This window comes from Arvicola amphibius, chromosome 12, assembly GCF_903992535.2.
Source record: "Arvicola amphibius chromosome 12, mArvAmp1.2, whole genome shotgun sequence".
NCBI lineage: Eukaryota > Metazoa > Chordata > Mammalia > Rodentia > Cricetidae > Arvicola > Arvicola amphibius.
In genome coordinates this window covers 59142992-59164143 of record NC_052058.2, presented here as the reverse complement: position 1 = coordinate 59164143, position 21152 = coordinate 59142992, and the positions used below count along the sequence as shown (strand labels likewise).

Below are 21152 nucleotides of genomic sequence, written 5' to 3'. Positions count from 1 at the left end.
TGTGCCAGCACATGGATGAATAGAAATGGGTTAATTTAAGTTGTAAGAGATAATCAGTAATAAGCCTAAGCTATCAACCAAGCATTTATAATCAATATTAAGTATGCATGTTGATTATCTGGGAACTTGTGGATAAAAAAGAAAAGTCCACCTACAGCCAGCTTCTAAAAATCCTGATGCACCAAGGGAGGAGATAGGTTTGACTGTTAGAACAGGAAGGTAGAGGCATGTCCTGGTACCACTTGAGCCTTCATGGAGGGCATTTTCAGAAGAATAGTTAAATCCTGTTTGGAACCCATGGCAGGAGAAGTAGGCAAATGCCGTGCCTAATCTCAGGCCATTCAATATTTCCTTAGGTTTGTACCAAAAATTTTCCATCCATGAAGAAATCTCTAGGGCAGATAACAACCTCGGGGAGAAATCTACGCTTTCTTTGTTTCATTTTATTGTATTTAAAGCAAAATATAGAATGTTCTGGAAAGACAGTAAAAAAATATATGGGAGACTGATGCAGAAGTTATGATGGAAAGGGAGGTTCAAAATGGGGGAAGCAAAAATAGGAGCCAGAAACTGTTTGGGAACAAGCTGTCTCACCCCGGGCTTACTGTCGCTTTCCCAGTGAATTGGATAAAATGGGCAATGATAAAAAATAAATAAATAAAAATAAAAAGATTCATATATACCATAAACACTTTATATAACTGAAATCATAAATGTATACACATGTGCCAGTCTTTTGATGTGAGGCCAGAGCCTGCTCTCTTCATATGGACCCACTGATTGGAGTTACGCCTCTTCTGTCTTACATAAACCACATCCTTCATCTACCATCTCCAGTTTTGCTTTCTTTAAAGGGAGGGAGAACGTGAACACACTTGTTAAATAATCTGAATGCAGGAACTCCACATTTTCATGAGCACCCAGCCAACTGTACACACTGTTTTACTAGTATCCTGTCCATACCTCACCAGTAGCACGCCGTTCACAGCTAACAGTTTAGCAAGCTTTGCAAAGCCCTCAGCTCAGTTTTCTGAGAAACCAGACAACTTTTTTTTTCACAGCACACCTAACAGAAGGCCTTTGCACAAACCACATCTGTGTGCTGAAGCTGGCAATCTGAGTGGCTGGTATGGTGTGTGGTACTAGTTATTCCTAAAGTCAGTTAAGAAGCCAATCAAGGGTCCTTCAGATGCACAGGCAGAAGACAGGGAGCCCAGAATGTGGAGTAATAACTTATAGCACGATTAGTAAAAACCCAGAGACAGAAATTGGGGTTCAACCTGAAGGTCAGAAAGGTAGAACACCCAGCCACTGGCTCTTATCTCTACCTCGGTCCGAAATGGCCATCTTGCCTCCAGGAATCTCAGAATAAGACTGTGTCTGAGAACTGTCTCCTCCTATCTTATATTCCTCTCTAGGGCTAGGATTAAAGACGTGTACTACTACTGCCCAGTTTCTGTGGCAAACTAGTGTGACAACTGGGATTAAAGGTGTGTGTCACCACTGCCTGGTCTGTAAGGCTGACTAGTGTATTTAAATTGACTTTTGACTTAAGTCGAGCATATACTCTGAACTTCAGGCAAATTTTGTTTATTAAAATACAAATGAAATATCACCACAGTAACTGGCTTCCAACACATTGAATGCTGGTGTTCAAAAGATGGGTTTCTTCACTGTGTGCTTCCTCTGCCCCCGCTATCTTTAGCACCTTAACCCTTGGGACTCTTGCCATTAGGGAGGAAAGAGAGACCTGGACAGGAAGGCTCACAGAGGAGCTGTAGGAATTCCACAGCTGGTGTCTCGGCTTCTAGTGACTCCTAGATACCATGCTCCTTCTTGTCTCTTCTCATTCAGAATTTATAGCTAGAACTCTCACTCCCTTGCCGTGTTCACTCTGCACAGATCTTCGTCTGAGCTTCTCTTCCAGGCCTGGGACCAACACCCTTGCCTTTCCTACCATTTGCTGCCAGTAACCACACATAAAGCAAAAACAAAAGCATGTGTTCCAGAAATGCCCATGGCCCCTGAGTCACTGTCATAGGTCTGCTTTCCCCTAAATACTACCACTAACTCTCTTTTCCAGTACAAAATATTTCTTTAAAGTTTTTGTGGTGGGGCACACCTTTAATCCTAGTACTCATGAGGCAAAGGTAGGCAGATCTCTGCAAGTTCAAGACCAGCTTGGTCTACAAAATAAATTCTAGGCTAGCCAGGTAAGTTACACAGAGAGACCCTATCTCAAAATAGAATTAAAAATAAAATTTAAAAAAAGAAGCAATATATAACTAAGTTTAAGCTTTTAAATTTATATATGTGTGTGCACAGACATGCATGCATATGGGTTTCTACAAAAGCCAGAAAATGGCTTCAGGTCACTGGAGCCAGAATTATAGGCAGTCGTGAACTATCACATGTGGATACTAGGAACTGAACTCCAGTCCTCTGCAAGAGCAGTGAGTGCTCCTAAGTGCTAAGCCATCTTCCCAGCTTTCCCCTAAAAGTATTCTTTTAGTGGTCTTAGCAATTTAGCATGTTTTCTCCATATTCTTCGGTGAGATGCCTTCCAAATGGGCAGTCTCTCCCCAACAGCTCTCCACTAGAGGTTTAATATTTATTCAAAGCACAGGTTATAGGATGATGTAGAAATGACCACTTAGAGATGAGCCACCGTTTGCTGAGGGCTTACTGTGATCCGTCATCGTGTTAGGTGTGCACAGACTCAGCATCACTCTCTTCAGTCCTCACTGTGTGCTCTCAGGCATCATACTTACTCCCTCTGACTTACTAATTTATGTGTGACATGGGAAGGCAGCTATGCTCACCACTATACTACCAATGCGCGCCGATGTGTGACATGGGCTTATTCCAATGATGACACCATGACAGAGAAGATCAAACAGAATGATGCCTGAAGTCTCTGAACTCCTACCACAAAGCTGCTGTAAATATGCAAGTCAAACACAAAGGCGCAGACACACAGAGGCATATGGGGCATTTGAGACATCTTTGCACTTGGGTTGAAAGGTGCACACAGCGAGAAGTCAGATATTTGAATCTGTGTCACCAGGCCTCAGAGGCCACTTAATCACATTAATTACATTGTTTTCAGAATGCCAGCCTAAAATGGAATTATTAATAAATTTCAAGATTTTTTTATTGATACTCACAATGTCAATGATGCCCTTATCTAGCAATTATATTCAACCACAGACCATTGGAATTTGTTTATGGCATTCATCTAATTGTCCCAAAGTGATGTTTATCTGTTTCAGACAGCAAGGAAAAGGATTCAGCGACTAAAACACACTCTTCCTGAGCTAAGCAAAGGTATTGAGGGGCAAGACGGGAGACTGTGATCTGGTCACTGCAAAAGCATCTTCCACTATAAATTGGCGATGTCTTTTTCCTTGTGCAGACACAAGTGTCTTTCTTGAAGTGGAGTTAGGGAGACAGAGCCGTCTGAAGGGATAGGAAAGGTGAATGGACCAACAGACACTTGCTGGGAGGTTAAATAGTCCAGACTTACTTTCTTGGTACACTTCTTCACAGTGTTGATCAATTCCTGCATCACCAGGTCCACGCTCTTCAAGGACGGCCCTTTCAGCTTTACTATCTGCTTTTTGACTATGGCCTCGAAAGCCATGTCTGGAGTAAACAGCCCTGTCCTGAACGTGAGAAAGAGAGCAGCAGATTAGATTTCAGCAGCTGAGTAGTAGCCAGTAGCCCAAAAAACATGTTTAAATTGACATTCAGCTTAAATCAAGCATGGACTGGACCAAGTATAAACGGTACAGAGGTAGCTGAGGCTACAGACCAGGCATTAAAGTGCTTGCCTTGAAGCATGAAGACCTAAGTTTGGTCCCCAGCACTCACACACAAGAAGACAGGATTGTGGTCCAAGCCTGTGACCCCAGAGGAGGGAAGACAAATACAGAAGGACCTCTGGGTCACTGTTCAGCCTTGGAAAGTTGAAGGCTGAGAAGAGATCCTGCTTCAAACACGAGGTGGATGGTTCCTGGAGAATGACAGTTGAAGCTGACCTTTGGTCTTCATGTGCAAGTGCACACACTTACATGTGCACCTGTATGCCCCCATGCACACATACACACAGAGGCACAACAGAGCAACACAGAGAAAGAGCAAGAAACACGCCTATGTCCATAACACAGAACATATATAATGACTAGTTCTATATATCACACCATTATAAAAACTTTTTTTGTTTGTTTTATTTATTTATTTTTTTGAGACAAGGTTTTTCCATGTAGCCTTGGTTGGCTTGGAACTCACTCTATAGACCAAGCTGACTTTCAACTCAGAGATCTTCCTACCTCTGCCTCCCAAAGGCTGGGATTAAAGGCATGCACCCAATTTAAAAGAACAGTCCCTGGGTGGGTGCTATAATCCTATCTTTAATAATCCTAAAACACAAGTTCACACCTAACAGCAATGCCCAAGCACTAAGAAGAAGAGCAGCACTTCCCAGCATGTGCCAAGCTCTGGGCTCAATGCCCTGTACCACACACAAAACACCCAAGCATGTTTCCATAACCTACAAAGTAATGTTAACTGTCATTTGTCTCAACTCATTATTTCAAAACAACAAAAAGGAATGTAATCAGGCCTCCGTAACAGCGTGTTCCCCGTCTGAATTTTTTCAGGGAAAAAAAATAGTATGTGTCTGTACAGAACACTACAAAAATTATTCTTGATATTACTTATCTAAAAATGCCATATAACAATGATTTCCATAATTTTCATATAGAACTAGATACTGTGAGTAATCCAGAGATGGCTCAATGCATAGGGAGGCTGCTGGGTGCATGTTATATTCAAGGAGTGTGCTGTTTTACATGAGAATGTGCAACTGTGTGTTGGGCTGTCTCTGGGGAAGTATTCTAAAACCAACACTCAGTAGATTACAAGGGTGATGGACTAAGTTCCATTACCATCCCTAAAGGATTTCAAAAGCAGCTCTCTCCTTACATGTGAGCCTCCTTTTTATACAGTAAAGCAGTGGGACCCCAGAGTCTACTTTCTCCAGGAGGCTGTACTCCAGAGACCTGGCTGGGTCTCAGCCCAAAGTCCTTGGGTGCTAAAGGAAGAGTGTGACTGTCGAAGAGCCGTCACTGTCACTCAGACGATGCAAAATGCCTCAATGAGGAATTTATAAAAACAAATAGCCAAAATAGCAGGAATCTTCCTTTTGTCTGAAATGCACTCAAAGTTGATGCCATAATAATGCTTTTCTCCTGGGAAGCAGGAACTTGGGGAAATGAATATAAGGATGGGGGGGTTATGAATGTTTTATAAACAATGGAAATTTGGGGCTGGGAGATGGTTCAGTTGGTTATGGATTTGCCATACCAGCATCAGAACCTTAATTTGATCCCAGTGTCTAAGAAGCTAGGTGTGGTGTTGTGTGCCTCTAATCCCAGTATGGGGAACAGGTAGAGACAGGAGGGTCCCACTCAGAATCTGTTCCCAACATAATCTCATCCTGGCCCTGTGAAAGATGCTGAGCCACGACTGGACACCAACAGGAGGACCCCCTCCGTCACTGAAGGTGATCCATGAACCAGGAGCCAACAACCTTAATGGGATTAGCTTACACTCAGGCCATTTATATTTAACATGTGCTTGTCAAATCCTGTTTAGCTTACTATACATGGAATCAAGAATTTTTTAAAAACAATTTATAGCCTAGTTCTAGACTACATTGCTATGGAATGAATGCATATGTTTTCCCCAATATCCATGTGCTGAAACCCTTTATACTTGATGTCACCACATTTGGATGACCACATTGGGAAGAAACTAGGTCATAAGGGTGGGGCTCTCATGACTAAGATTAGTGTCTAATGAAAGAGATCAGAGAGCTTTGTTCTCCTTCAACTACATAAAAGCATATGGATTGGAAAGTATATGTATTGAGTATATGAACTGGAAAAGGTCCTCACCAGACCCTGCCATGGTGGGGAACCTGATCATGTGCTGTCAGCCTCCAGAACTGAGAGACAAATTCGGTTGTTGATAAGCTAGCTACCCAGTCTGTGACGAATTTGTCATATAAGCCTAAGAATACTAAAATATAAAATAACACAATAATCTTACTCTGAAAAGGGGGGAATTCAGTTTCTAGCTCACTCCAGCCCATATTCTGTTCATGTCTCTCTAAGCCACACTACCCACAACAGCCAAAATGCAAAGCCCCAGCTCCATGAAGACTGGGTGCACACTTGCCATCTCTATGGCTTGACTCGCACTGCTCCTCCATCCTCAGCAATCTGCACTCTAACCTTTACCCTCTAAGGTAAAGGTTACCTGCACAAATTCCTCATATGCATGTATCCATGCATCTGCATGAGTACACAAACACATGCGTGTGTGTGCACAAACACACACGCACACACACATACACACACACACTCAGAGATGAGTAGAAGACTCAGTTGTTATTGTGAAGAGTTCAGACCATTGATGTAGAAAGTTTTTTAATTATTATTTTAAAAAAACTTGCTCTAGCAATAGAGAAATATCGCTGAGTCAAAACCAGGATTTCCTCTTTCTGACTTCTATTTCTCTAGTCTCCTCTGTTCTGATGATGAAAAATGACTTGACCGGCCATTTGGAAATGCTCATTTTCCTTGGTAGATTGAAGACACGGAAATGGGAATCACTTGCCTGATACCATGTATGTTTTTGATTGCATAGCTTATTTCTCTTCTCAATTCTTTCTCATTGAACTCCATCTGCAGATGCAAAATGAACCACAGTTATGAGACTTAATTCCTTTGGATAATATTATTGGATAGTATAGAATGAGGATAACTTGCCTTCGTTATTAATAAATGGATATGCATGTCTTTTGCAAGCTCAACCCAGATGGTCAAAACATCTGTTTATATGGTGTTCAAGGCCACATGGAACACTGGGGATTTCTGAGTTCAGTGGAGCAGAGATTTGGGCTCTATTATATATGAGGGGCGTTGTGCATAAAGAAAGCCTCCTGGACATAAACCCAGCCACTCGTTTGAAACATGGAATTCCTTTTGGCTGAGTGTAGTAACGTGGCGTCCACGGGAGGATGCAAATATGAGAGCATCTCCTGCTGGGTGGTGGCAACACAGCTGTCTGTTCTCCCTGGCCATTTGAACCACCTGACTGTAAGGCTCTTTCTAAAAGGAAATTAATAATCCCTCATCAAGCCAGCACAGGATGCCTTGCCATATAAATATTTCCCAGAAGTCCCAGGCACTACAAATCTACTTGGAAGGAGGATCAAAGTGTCAGGGAGCTTAGTCCCAGAGCGCACATCCAGAGAACACCAGATTCAGCTTTGCCAGGGCTGTAGCCATTCCAGCCTCGTTCTGTCCACTTCCCCCTTACACTTCTGTCCTGGAGCAATGCCTTGACATAAGTCTCTATCATATGCTGTGGCTCCACAGTTCAGAGCCTTTACCATTCCTTCCTTTGTATCATGAACATCTCCACACAGTCGTGCCCTCCCTCCCCCCGGCTGCTGCTTAGCTAGCTACTCATCCTTCCAAAGGCAGCTCAGAAGTCTGGCTCCCTTGCATACTTGGGCTGGGATTCACATCCGTGGGTGGTGTTTCCACAGCACTCCGTGCTGAAATTTGCCACTTTACTTAGCACATTTTAATAAAACTATCTGTTTACCCACCATCTTCCCACACCAATACACGAACATCCATCTCCTCGTATGCCGACAAGTGGCATGGTCCCTATGCCTTGCTGAGCAATCAATCCCAGCAAACCCACACAACTCTTGTTTCTTACCCACACACTGACAGTTTCCCTCAGTTCCCTCGTCTGACGGGCACCATCACTCATGCAATGACAAAGGCCAAAACTTGGGGAGTAATTTTGAATCTTCTGGTTTCTGTCTTTTGAATCAATCCAAGCCTATCAACCTAACCTCTAAAATCCCACAGCCATCTATTTATCTCCATTCTCTCGTTACATCATTTTCCCCAAGAAACAAAAGAAAATTTACATTCCAGACCTCCCTTGCACAAGATTCCTTCCAAGATCATGCGCCTAACCATGTGTTTGTAATTTTGCTTTCTTCCTCTTTAAGGGACCCCTGATATTACAGAAGTTTCAGGAAGAAAAAAATAAAAGGTCCATCCACTTATAGCTAGGCCCTACTCTTCCTTACCATTTCTATTGCTTACCCATTGGTGTCCTGAGAGGCATAGTATTCTTTGGGGGATCATCAACCCAATTCAGTTACACAACCCTGTGTAGAATCCTGTTGCTTTCCATTGTTAATTATGAACCCCTCACTGCAACCGGGAAAGGCCTGGATGAACTGGGGCTTTCTTTCCTCTCTAAATTCTTTCATCTTCCTCTCAGCTGGCTCTCTATCTGCTGTGTCTGCTCTTTGCTCTCATACGTATTCTCGTTCTGTGGCTTCACATGAGGACACAGCCTCTTCCCTGAGTCAGCCTCTCCGAGTGATTCTCATAACACTGACCTCCTAATGCTGCGCTGGTCATAGCTCACATGCCCTTCACTGGGAGAAAGCTGTCGAAACCTCCCATGAAAGGCGACTTTCGCATCATGTTACCACAATAACACTTGAAGTTTTCTTATGTTGTCTACTTTTTCATTTTCTTTATTTCCATACTAGACAAAGTTGCCCCTTCTCTATTTTGTTCCCTGGAACTTTGGTACATAGGAGAGTCTCATAAATATTTTAAGTCAGAAAACTGATAAGTGTTGTGGAAAACTCAAGCATTATTTCTTGAAGTAAACTGTATGAACTCACCGAAATCAGCAAAGACTATTTTGAGCACCATGAGTTATATTCCATGAAGGATTTTGGTCCTGGCACATCATCTTACACCAGGAGAGCTGCAAAAGGGGATTTGGGAACCATGTGGGGCAACAGGAGAGAGAACGTTGGCTACAAACCTTCACTATCTCAAAGGGAAAGCGTTCGTGGAAGATGCGATTGATCTTAGCACCGCCAGAGAGCTCTAAAGTATCCACTTGATCCCCCGACCCTTCGATTCTCTTCTCAAAGTCCACAGCGAACTGCTGGACCATCCTAGAGTTGAGGAAGAGAAATAAACTTGAGTTAAAGTTAATTAAAGTTCTGCGGCTCTCCTGTTCTTGACTGATTTTTACTGAGGGCATAGCTTAGACTCCTTTTCTGGTGTTCTTAGTGGCACCTACTGGTCAAGTTGAGAAGGTATTACAAGAACACAAAGTTGCTGAGATTTATTTTAGACATTTTAACTAGTGTAAATATTTTAAATACCTTTCCCTTTAAGCGTGCTCTGTTCATTGTGGTTATAACATGAAATGGTAATTAAGGAACGTTTGAATTAAAAATTAATGTAATAAATCTTAGGTAGAATAGTCAAGTGAACCTCCACTCCTATGATATCACACTTCCCACTCACGTCTCCTGCCACTCAAACCCCAGCCAGGGCACTGGTTCCTTTTCTCCCTCCAAGTATAAACCCTTCAGTCTCTCTCCCTCATTCTAAATTTGTTCTGGGTGCTCTAAGGTTGATCAGAGCATCAAAGGCCATCACACATAATTTTTTTAGACCTTCTGATGTAGTGACATTTCATAAAAAAGCTTGTCTAAAGGTCAGAGAGTAAAAAAAACAGCCTCACTCGTCAGCCTTACAGACCAAGCAGTGGTAACACACACCTTCAATCCCAGTAGCCACACTAGTTGCCATAGAAAGCAGGTGGTGCACGCCTTTAATTTCAGTGGTGCACACCTTTAATCCCAGAACGAGAGAGGGTTATAAAATAGGAGAGACTGTTCTCAAGGTCAATCTCATTCTGAGATTCTTGGAGACAGGATCGCCATTTCAGACTGAGGTTGAGGTAAGAGCCAGTGACTGGCTGTTTTGCTTTTCTGACCTTCAGGTTGAACTCCAATTTCTCTCTTTGAGTTCTTATTAATGGTGAATCATTCAGCTACCATGACTCATAGAAACACCTTGTCCACAAGTGCAACTGTGTGCTGGGCATGTATTTTTTCTTAGCTGTCTTGGATCAACACACCTAAAACCCAAACCTTTTAACTTCTTTTAGTCCTAAGCCTCTGATTCTCATTCTTTGGCTCAGGCCTCAGTAACCCCTTTTTGGATACTAAAGCACCTCCAGATTTCCATCCTGATTCTAGGATTCTCTCCAGGTCAGATGTCACAGTGCCACAATCACACACACACCTGTTAGCACAGGCTCCTCTACCACTAGCTCTGGCTTGCTCTCCAGCAGGTTCCCACAGTTGGGGTGAACCTGTTATCTAGGATTATGCATGCTGTGGCCGTGGCTATTCTTGAGGCCTCTCTCCTGCCCACCCACATACACCTTCCCATTCAAACACAAAGAATCTCCTTGCCAGTCCCCAAATGTGCCATGCATGCCCCTGTGTTTCTGTGCTTGTCTGGGGGGTTATTTACGGCACTCTTGACTCCATTCCCCCCTAACTTCCTTCTGGTCTCAAGGTGCAGCTCCAGTAGTAACTCTTCTGAGAAAGCCCTCATGATCAGTGGTCCTCAGCTACCATCATCGTCTACCACCGCCCAGAGGATGAGGTCTCCTGCCTCTTCAGCCTGCTTCTAGAAAGCACATCCCCAGACCACATCACCACTGCTTCTTTTTCTGTCAGCCACTCTGCTGAGGGCAAGGGCTTGCACGAGGCTTATCTCTGCACAAGCAATAAGCCTATAAGAGATGCTTAATAAATATTTGTGCTATGAAGTAGTTAATTGTCTGAGGCTAACTGGTTAAAATAAAAGAGAAAGGAAAATCCTATTTCCATCTGAGGTAACTAGGTTTGTAAATTCTAATTCTGACACATTAGAACTACTACTTCCAAATTCAAAATCTAATAGAAAAAAAATATTTTCTAATCACCTAAAACTCATGTCTTTTTATTGTCTTGGCTATAACAGGTTAAAGTAATTATGAATTATTTAGCCATACTCGAGTGTCAGCTAATGGTTTTAATGGTGTTGTTAAACATCTGGAAAGTTGTGCCACATGTACTGAAACACTAGAAATTTGTGCAAGCTTCCATCTCTGTTGATCCTTCCCATACCCTCCTCTCGGTGGTACTGAAATAAGCTGTCCCCAACTTCACTCTATTCTCATACCCTCCCTCCTCCTTAAACCTCACACACCCCGCTCACACTTCGGAGCCTTGAGCATTCACTCCCCTGGGAATTAGTACTTCCTGCATGTACCTGACTCCTCCTCTAGGCTCCAACATTCCCTCCTTCTGATACACAGAGTTTGTTAGAGTCTAACACAAATCATCGTTCACACTCACATCTTCATGACCCTCTCCTAGAGAGCAAAGGTTCCCATTCATTGCTGACTCCACGGTGGGTAAGGCAGAGCCAGGGTCTGAGGAGAGTGCATAGAAGGGTGGCAGGAAGAGGGGATGAAGGAACATGTTGGGAAAGCTGGGAGCACAAGAAGATGGATCAACAGTCTAGTCAACAACAATCTAATGGTGAAATATCCCACAGTCAAGACCCATGACGTCACAGAGGCAAGGACCAATCTTCACATCTTAGCTTCAGACAGACGTTGAGATAATGCATGACCTCAATATAAATATATTTCTTTTCTCTGTAACTTGAAGAATTTTTTCTTTTTTTGGTTTATTCGAGACAGGGTTTCCCTGTAGTTTCTAGAGCCTGTCCTGGAACTAGCTCTTATAGACCAGGCTGGCCTCGAACTCAGAGATCCGCCTGCCTCTGCCTCCCGAGTGCTGGGATTAAAGGCGTGCGCCACCACCGCCCGGCATAACTTGAAGAAGTTTAACCAAAGTCAAGAAGAAGCAAACAGACTTGGGAAGAGTCATACTTTTTTTTCTTCTTTGGTATTATTTTTAAGTAAAATATAACATGATACAAATAAGATATTTAACAATCTCTTCATTAAAAAGATAGAATTAAATCTCTTTTTGTGACCATCACTACAGCAACAAGCACAAAAGTGGATCCAGTACCTTTCTGATGCCTTGCCTGATTCACAAGCAATATCTTCCTTCCAAAGCAAAAAACATTGAAAGCATCCTCTCACATTTGAAGAAAGATTGTATCCCTTTTCTCTTTCCAAAGATCTGAGACAGTAGTACAATGCAAGATCTATACCCATCTGAATGGATGATGAAGTTGTAGGGGGACACTGTAGAAGTCATCAGATCAGAAAAGTAGCCCAAGTTTACAGGAAGAAATAAGTCCCTTACACTGAATGTGTACAACAGGAAAGTACTAATGATATCTGTGTCCATGTGAGCACTCGCCCCAGAAGGTTATCACCAAGCTAAAACTGGACAACCATGGCAAAAAAAAATTGCTAGAGCATAAAGTCAATTTTCACCCACCAAGCAGGGAAGAAATAAGACAAATATAGGGAATAAACTATTGGAGTGTAGAGGGTAAGAAGTGCTTATGCACACAGGCACTGGAGAAGCCAGGAAAGTTAAACACACAGGCTTATCACTTCAAAGGAAGGAGATGTTTGGCTGCCTTCCTCCCGGAATGCTGAGGAAGAGTGTAGTTTACGACCTGGTGATCTTGTGCTATCTGTAGGGCCAGGCCTTACCAGAATCCCCCACAATATTATGTTTGTTTATGCCAGACTTTTCCCCTCTAAATCTTGAGCAATGCTTTTCAGTCCATAAAACCATCCTTATGAGAGATGTCGCATTTGCTTTACATCTAAGTGACTCCTGTGTTATCTTAGGGCCAGGCCGATCCTGACTCCCACAGGCATTATTTTTACCTCCGTCATTCTCCCTAGACCCTTATCGTGAGCATTGTTTCTGAGTCATCAGAACCCGTCTTTATGGAGCATACCATATGTACTTTGTAAAGGGTTTCAATGTAAACATGTCTTAAGCTTTGTTGTACACTTGGGACTGAACTAATTGTCATCAGGAAACTCTTTCCAAAATTGTGCCGTGCTTAAATATGGCTAAAGTGAACCACCTGGTGTCAGACTCCAGCAGTCTGGCCCAGCACCAGCTAACTAAGTAGTGTTGAGTTGGGTTTCATTCTTGTATCTCCTCACTGCTGGCTGTCAGGCATACAGAGACCACCCCAACACGCAGTGAAGAGGCAGGAAGAAAGGGGTCTTACATACTGAAGACCGGGTAGATGATGTGCAAGGAACAAAGGTGCTACAGCACAGGCCAGAGAAGTGGTCTAGTTGGGAAATGTTAGCTACACAAGCAAGCGGACCTGAGTTCAGACCCGAACACCCACATAAAAAGCCAGGCACAGTAACGTGTGCTTGCAGTGTGCTAGTGGAGGTGAGCGAGACAGGAGGGTCTCTTGGGCTTGCCAGCCAGCTAGTCTAACGAAACTGGCGAGCTCTGAGCTCTGCGAGAGATCCTGTCTCAAAGAAAAAAAAAAAATGAGGTGGAAAGCAATCAAAGAAGACATGGGATGTTGACCTCTGACCTACCCTCAGACACACACACGCCCCCACATACATATACAATACACAGAAACATAGATAAATAAATAGTACTATAGGAGGCATCAACTATCACCGTTGATAGGCAACTCAAGAACACAGGGATACTAGATAGCAGTCTTCCAATTGAGACAGACCTAGTGCCACCTGAAGCACAGGGCTGAAGAGACAGTGAGGTCAAAGGGGGTCAAAGGAGAGATGAAAGGAGCATATGATCTCTATCAACTCTGCTATCCTGCCCTACCAACCCAGGGAGATGATAGGGGAGGGGATCAAGAAGAAGTAAAAACTCTATGTGAGTTTGTATGCTTGAAGTTTAAACAGCCATGTTAGAACCATTACCAGAAATGAAAAGGCAATTGAAATGTGCCCTTATTCTCTATGGCTTTTTAATTAAATATTTCATTCTCTTTCTATGGAAATATACATACAGGCAATCACATGAGAACTTGAAAAAGATAATAAAGTAGCATCTACAAATTGAGTTCTAAAATATAAATATGCTCATCTCTACTTACTTTTGAGGCTAAGGGAGGAGGAAACCCACCCCCACCCCCAAATTATCATTGCTAGTTTTACCCCCGACTGGATTCACAGAGATGGAACCCTGGTTAGGTTTATAATAACAGTAAAATCAACGAGTGTTCCTTGAGTAAACATGACTCAAGGGTCCCTGTATAACACACAGAGCCTCGTCTATGCTGCTCACTGCTTCCAGAAAACAACACAACAAACAGACGAAGGCAAAGCAAACAAGTTTCAAATGAACAAAGAAAGAGAGAGGTGACCCACTGCAGCAGAGCTTTGGTCTTCCTCGTGGGGTCTTCCGGTTTGAAGTTTTTGTAGGCTTCTACTTCGTGTTCTATGGAGAGCAACTGTCCCTGCAGTTTGTTCCTGAAGTTGGGCAGGGTGTCTCGAATATGGTTGGTAAGTTGCTAAACAAAACACAGCAAAACCAGACACGTGTGTGAGTGTGAAGATCAGCTCATGAGACAGACTTCCGCCTCCACCATTGCTCTCGTCAGCACCCGTTAGAACACACATGCACAGTTAAAATGTGCTGCATCCGCGGACAGGAAGAAAGTGTCCACTCCTCTGCACTGTCTTTAGAGATGCTCAAAAGTCCTTCAGTTAATTACTCACTTGGGTTACCTTTTTGTCCTACCACACCCTGCTAAGATATACCTGAAGTTATGGGTGGGGCTGCCCTGCACAGCATTAGCATTGGGTAATTTAGGACGCTGTTCATAGAAAGGCACATTTAAGACCTTTAATCCCAGCACTTAGAAGGCAGAGGCAGATGTTTCTCTGGGTTTGAGGCCAGCCTGGTCTGCAGGCAAGTTCCAGGACAGCTGGGACTATACAGAAAAACCCTGTATCAAAAGACCAAATAAAGAAAAAGAAAAAGTACTAGAAACGTTGCAATCTGAGAGTCTCCGGCACTACCTGCTCTTTTCAGTACCAAATGGATGAGCATCCTGGTGGCTCACAGGTGGTCAAAGGTGCCACAGGTGGCTGCCAGCTGTCAGCTTTCTCTGCACTTTGGGTCTCAAGCAGGCCCCTTCACTGTCTCGCATCTCTCGGTGCCATCTAGCTCTGACTGGTCACCACTCTATACCTTCAAGGAGTTGGCTTTAAAAGTCCCATGATTAAGCAAGCGACAGCTCTCTGCCACTGACATCTCTACCCAGTCATTTCATTGGCAATGCCTCTGTCGTCAGTTTGCACCTGAAACTCAGCGGGACAAACGCTTCCAAGAGAATCTAATGGTGTGTATTTAATGAGAGGCAAACGTGAGCGAGAAACACAAGTGTCCAGTTTTCTGTCATGTGTTCTTTCTACAATAAGGTTTTCAAAATCTAAATTAAAAGAAACAAAGATTCTTGACCCAGTGAAGTAACATACTGGTAATAAAAAACAAAGAGGTAATAGAAACTTCAGAGCAACACAGGAAAAACGGAAACAAGGGAGAAAGAAAAATAAAGGAATACTAGCAAGAATAAATATACCAAGACTGAATGAGTTGTTTTAACTTGTCCTTTTGTTTCTTTTCACTTATTTGAATGGACGTAGGAATTCAGTTAGCCCATGGGGTCATTTAATTGTCAATAATTCATGGCTCCACCACTCACTACTAATAAATGTGAATTGTCTTGGTTCCTGGACAGGTACTTCTGTTGTGGCTATAGAAAAGGAAACAATCAAATGAAGAGAATTGTGTTCCCAATAGCAATGTCACAGAAGACAAGGACCTAAACATAAGAATAACAGCAACTGTGAAGAACGGCAATGGTTTGATGCTGTGTGGGCTGTCAGAAAATAAGAACACTTGCTTCTGTTTGTGCTTCACAGACATCTCAATAGCAGAGCAACATTGTATTCCCTCTTGGCATTCTAAAACATGGTTCTCCTCCACTCCCTTAACCCTGGCTCCTCTAACTTATCCTAATCATTTTCAGGTGCCTTTCCCAACTCCTGTAACAATCCTTCTAATCAGACAGACAACACTGACGTTTTCAACTATGAATCCTCTCCCTCTTCTCAGCTCAGTGAATGTTCTATCTTAAGGCATCTCATTCTACCTGTGGATTTGGCAAATATCCAACCAACTGTTCTTGCTAACACATTATCTCCAAACAGAACTTCTTATCCATGCTGTAGGCATACACACTTAGCCATCTTCTGGATCTATAAATGACACCCAGTCTCAACACACCCAAATGAACTACCTGGCAGCGATTGTTTGGCTCTGTGGTGGCCTCAAATGCCCACATGTTAAAAGCTTGGTCACCAACCTGTGCAACAATTGGAAGGTTGCTAGAACACTGAGGGGCTAGTGGGAATAAGTTAGTTGCTGGAAGCTTGCCCTTGAAGGACACTGAGACTTTGGTCCCTTCTTTCCTTCCTGGACACCAGGAAGTGAGCAGCCTTCTTTGCCATGAGCTCCCAGCGTGATGAGCTGTGTTACCACAGGTTCATCACAAGAGAAGGAAGTGGCCATGGAATAACATCTCTGAAACCACAAGCAAAAATAGATCTCTTTTCCTTGTAAATTATTATTTTTTTCATATCAGTGAAAGCCAGCAAACGTACTCATCTTCTCCTACAGGTCTCCAACATCCTGACAGGCTGGGAACTTGGAAGTTAACCTAGTTGCTCATCAAGGGTTCTACATCACCCATCACAAGTGCCCCGGGTCAGTGAGTTCTCAATTCTCCTCATCATTTCTCAAATCTACTAGCCCTATAAAGACCAAAAAACCATATTCTTTCACTTTATTTTTAACTGATCTCCACAGTTTTAGTCCTAACTGGTCTACAGTTAATCTTCCTACCTATGGCTTACATTTCCTTTAAACTCCCCAATATCACCGGTTTCTTGCCTTTACCAGGGGTCTCTTGAAGACTCTCTCACCTCGGGATAACAGCAAAATTCTTTATTTCCACTTGTGAACATGAGAGGCCCTGGCCATGGCCTGCCTTTCCAACTTTATCTCTCACTGCTCACACTCCCTTCTCCATGTTTTCCAGCCACAATGATATTCCTCTCAGTCCCTCAAAAATGCCACGCCATTTTCCATCTCGCCCATACCAGTTATCCCTAGGAGCCACAGCATACACCAAACCACTGATGAAGTTATCCTGATCTCTCACAGAGAAAATACATGTGATACAACAGAGAGCAATTATATAGGAAAGGAAAGATCTTCAGAACAAAATCTAATCAGACTCCATTCAATGTGAATCCAATTTTGTCCTAACTTGGTGATCATCTGTAACCTAAATGGCTAATCATGTCCTTCTGGTTTTCTCTTATTCAAAACCTAATTTCTAACTTATATGTCCAATTACATTATTGAATTTCCCCTAGGATACTTTTCAATCTTTTTATAACTTCCTTAGGAGAATATAGTGATGGAAACAGTAACCTAGAAAGTGTTACTTGCACTGGCTACATTGGTAGAATATCCTGCATGACTGACTTGTGCTGCTCTTTAAAATTCATTGATGTCTTAAGTGATGCAGCCAAATGCTGCCTCGTGGCTTCTAAATGCTCATTTGCCCTTAATTAAAAGGCAGAAATTTATGGAGGTTGGTTAATATCACTTAAATGTATACTGCTAATTTTTATTTTCTAAAACGTCCTCCGTTGTTTTCCCACGTGCTTCATGTATAGTTTCAGCTCTGGTTACCATGACAACCTCCACTGATTCCTTCAAAGGACCAACATCAGGACACTTGTGACTACCTGACTCATTGGCACATGATGTATATAGAGAACAGTTTACACAGAAACTATTAGGACATTTGTGACAGAAGCTACTTGCCATATAAAGTCAAACTAGCGGAAACTCAAGAAGGAAGCCTGTATCCAATGACCACCATGCCTGCCACACTTTTCAGCTCCAATATGGAAAGAAGATATGTAAGTAAGTCTACTGAGGACTTATGGGAAAGGTATATGTAATAATTCATCGGAAAGGGTAGACTGAATGCCAGTTCCAATGCTATTTATTTTGAGTGAGTGTGTTATCTAGAAAAGGTGTTTTCGATTAGTGGAAATCAATAATTACTTCATCAAGAGTTATTGTTTCAATATTTTAAATTAAGAAACCAATAAAGATTTAACAAAAACCATAAAAAAGTTAATGGAAAATCTAACCTAACCATCACAGCTTTGGCATTTGAAACAAATCTACCTTGTCCGAGCTGCAGAAGTTTAACTTAAGATACGATGTATTGTGAGTGAGTGCATGCTCACACATGTCTCCTGGTTGCTGTTCCTAAATCACTATGTGTTTTTGTTTTGAATACTGTCAACAATATTGAGGTGAATTCAATCCAATGAAAAAGGTAATTGTGTGGGTCTAAAATAGTGACTTTTAAAATTATCAAAAGCAGAGTGTCTTGTCTGGGAAAAATAAATTTTATAATAAGAAATGTTAATTCTAGTAATCTACACATTTTATAATTGTACTTACTGCTGGAAAGAATAATTTTACCTGATTGAGGACCTTCTGGAGGTGGGGTGTCCCCATACGATCAGCAATATGTCTATAAGCCGGGTGAGAAAGAAAAAATTTCCTTTCTGCCAACATGGCCGCCTTAATGTCTTTCTTTCCATCTATGTCCTTCTGGCTTCTGTTGACCACCCCCACGTAGCCTGAAACAAAACACAAAGCTATGGGATTTGGCACAATTCCTGTCATTTATTCTAGAGAAACTTCAAGGCTCTCTAACAGGTAAAATTAATTTTAAGGTCCGAAGACTGAGCCCCCTTACAGCATGCCATCCAAGACCTTGTTAGTCAGTAAACGCCCCTGATTTGGCTATTGATAAATTGTTGAAATCAACAGAATAATATCCCCCACCTTTTAACGATTTATAAACTTTAAGAAACTATATCTCAACAACTGTATCATATAACAGGCAAGTAAATATCTGACTTAAAACAATCACTGTATATTTGTGTAGCCTGTGATGAATATTTATAATCTTGCTTCAAGCTCCTTCCTTTCCCTGTTTTCCTATTCCTGTTATTTTAAGAAATAGTTCTCCTTTTGAAATATTCTTTAACACAACACTTGGGAACATTGTGCCATTCCATATAAAGTATAGTTAATAATAAATCACTCCCTTCTAATGGAGGAGGCAGTAAAGCCAAGCTTCCCTGTGGCTTGCCAGCCACTTCTCTGCCATATTATAAAAGCAGGCCTGTAGAAAGCACAGTACATTACCCCTGCGAAGAGGCAGCAGTTTGTTCTCCAGTACGTCCCTGGCATCCGTTCCTTCATCCATGAGATCCAGCTTTGTGATCACGCCAATGGTCCTCAGACCTGTATCATAAACAAACACAGCTGTCACTACACAGTTTGCAAAACAACAACCACCAAAACTAACTAATTCAGAGGGCATAAATATCTCAACACTAAATGGAAGGCTAATATTCCAGGCCTTTCTCCTGTTTCTCTCTTGCTTCCTTTGCTTCTAGCTTACTGTCACACCTGGTGTGATTATCTATGTAATAAGAAGACATGTTATACACCTACTTATCCATGGGATAATTTTCCATCCAAGAGAAGAAAGCAGATACATCACAACAATACTTCTAAATACAGCCACATTTCACTTGACCACAGGGACATACTCTGAGAAATGTGTTATGTGTAGAATTCATCACTGTGCAATCAAATATCACAGGGTATGTTAATATAAAGTAAGTAGCACAGGGCAGTGTCACAATAGGGCCTCCTGATGTAAACAAGAGATGCAGTCAACATGAGATGTCTGAGCCTGCAGCCAGCCTAAGAAGAATAGGGTTCTATGGTTGACATGTATGTATACACATGTGTAGGGGTGTGAATGTTCATGTGTGTACTTTCATGCTGACATCCAAAACAACTTCAGATGCTGCTCCTCAGACACCACTGACTCTCCCCTTTTTTCTTTACCCATAAGCTCTCTTGTTGGTCTAGAACTAACTAAGGCGGCTAAGCTAGTCAGTCGGTCAGCAGGTTCCAGGAATCCATCCATCTCCGCTTTCCAGGCACTGGGACTGCAAGCATGCAACACTATGCCCAACATTTTGCATGGGAGTTCTGGAGGAACTCAGGAACTATGAGACAATCAAGCACTCTACCATCTGGGCTGTAACTCAGCCCCTTGACATTTCTCATGCGTAGAAAGAGAAATCAAATAGCTCTTAATAAATAAATCAGTAAGACAGTCATATATATCATGACAAAGCTTCATGCACATACATAATTGAATATGTGACACCCTCGTGTACTGCCAGAGGAATGGACACGTTCACAGCAGCATCACCACAAACACAAGGAAGGAATGTCACCATGGCGTTGGGAAGGCTTGGCATTACTGGGCCTAGGAATTTTTAAGTTCCATAATGAGATCACTGCCATATATATAAGCAGCTCACCATGAATGGAAATGTTGCTATATAGCACTGTAACTGTATGAGTTAAACACAGCAAAGATAATGAAAAGGGCAGAAAACTGCATTATTTTTATTAATATCCTTGAAGAAAAATAAGCCTTTGGATTCATGAAGAATCAAACACCACAGAAACACTGAGACAAAGCAAAGATGAAAACCTAAGTAGAAAGGTCGGAAGATGAAGTTGATGAATCATTCCAGAAAACAATAGAAAAATGTCTTTAAAAATCAGATAAACGACTGCAAAGATACAATGTTTGAACAATTGGTGACCCACAGAGAAAAGCCCATGCAGAAATAATTCAGGAGTTAAGAAGAGCCTATTCAAGACAGCGTCCCCACAGTGAAAGATATGAAATTATAAGTTGAATGAACTCAGCAAGTGCCAGCTCGAAGTGAAAACATATGCAATTTGTCATGTCAGTGTAAGATTTCAAACCACCAGAAACAGAATGTTCCAAAAATTCTGCCAGATGAGTCTGAAAAGGAAGCCGCATGAAGACGAATGGGAGGCCTGGCCATCTCGGCGTTCCCAGAAGCAAACTGGGAACCCAAAAGCAACAGAGAAATTGTTTCAAACTTCTGAAGGAAAAAAATATTTAACCTAGAATTCTAATTTATCAATAAGTGTGATTGTAGAAAAAATTGACTGTAGACTTGCTAAATCCCAGAATATTTAAACTCCTTTTGTTTTTTAGGTACCCAGTAAA

At 42.1% G+C, this 21152-nt stretch overlaps 1 protein-coding gene across 2 annotated transcripts in view; it reads right to left on the bottom strand.

Annotated features, from left to right (window-relative positions):
- Dnm3 (dynamin 3) overlaps positions 1-21152 on the bottom strand; it is a 466696-nt gene that overhangs the window by 297756 nt on the left and 147788 nt on the right. For both annotated transcript variants that reach the window (XM_038349305.2, XM_038349304.2), the window contains exons 5-10: positions 19226-19324; positions 18491-18651; positions 14281-14423; positions 8941-9076; positions 6685-6752; positions 3527-3665 (exon numbers count right to left, since the gene is read on the bottom strand). In XM_038349305.2, the coding sequence (XP_038205233.1) occupies positions 3527-3665; positions 6685-6752; positions 8941-9076; positions 14281-14423; positions 18491-18651; positions 19226-19324 (746 nt within the window). The remainder of the gene's footprint in view (positions 1-3526; positions 3666-6684; positions 6753-8940; positions 9077-14280; positions 14424-18490; positions 18652-19225; positions 19325-21152) is intronic.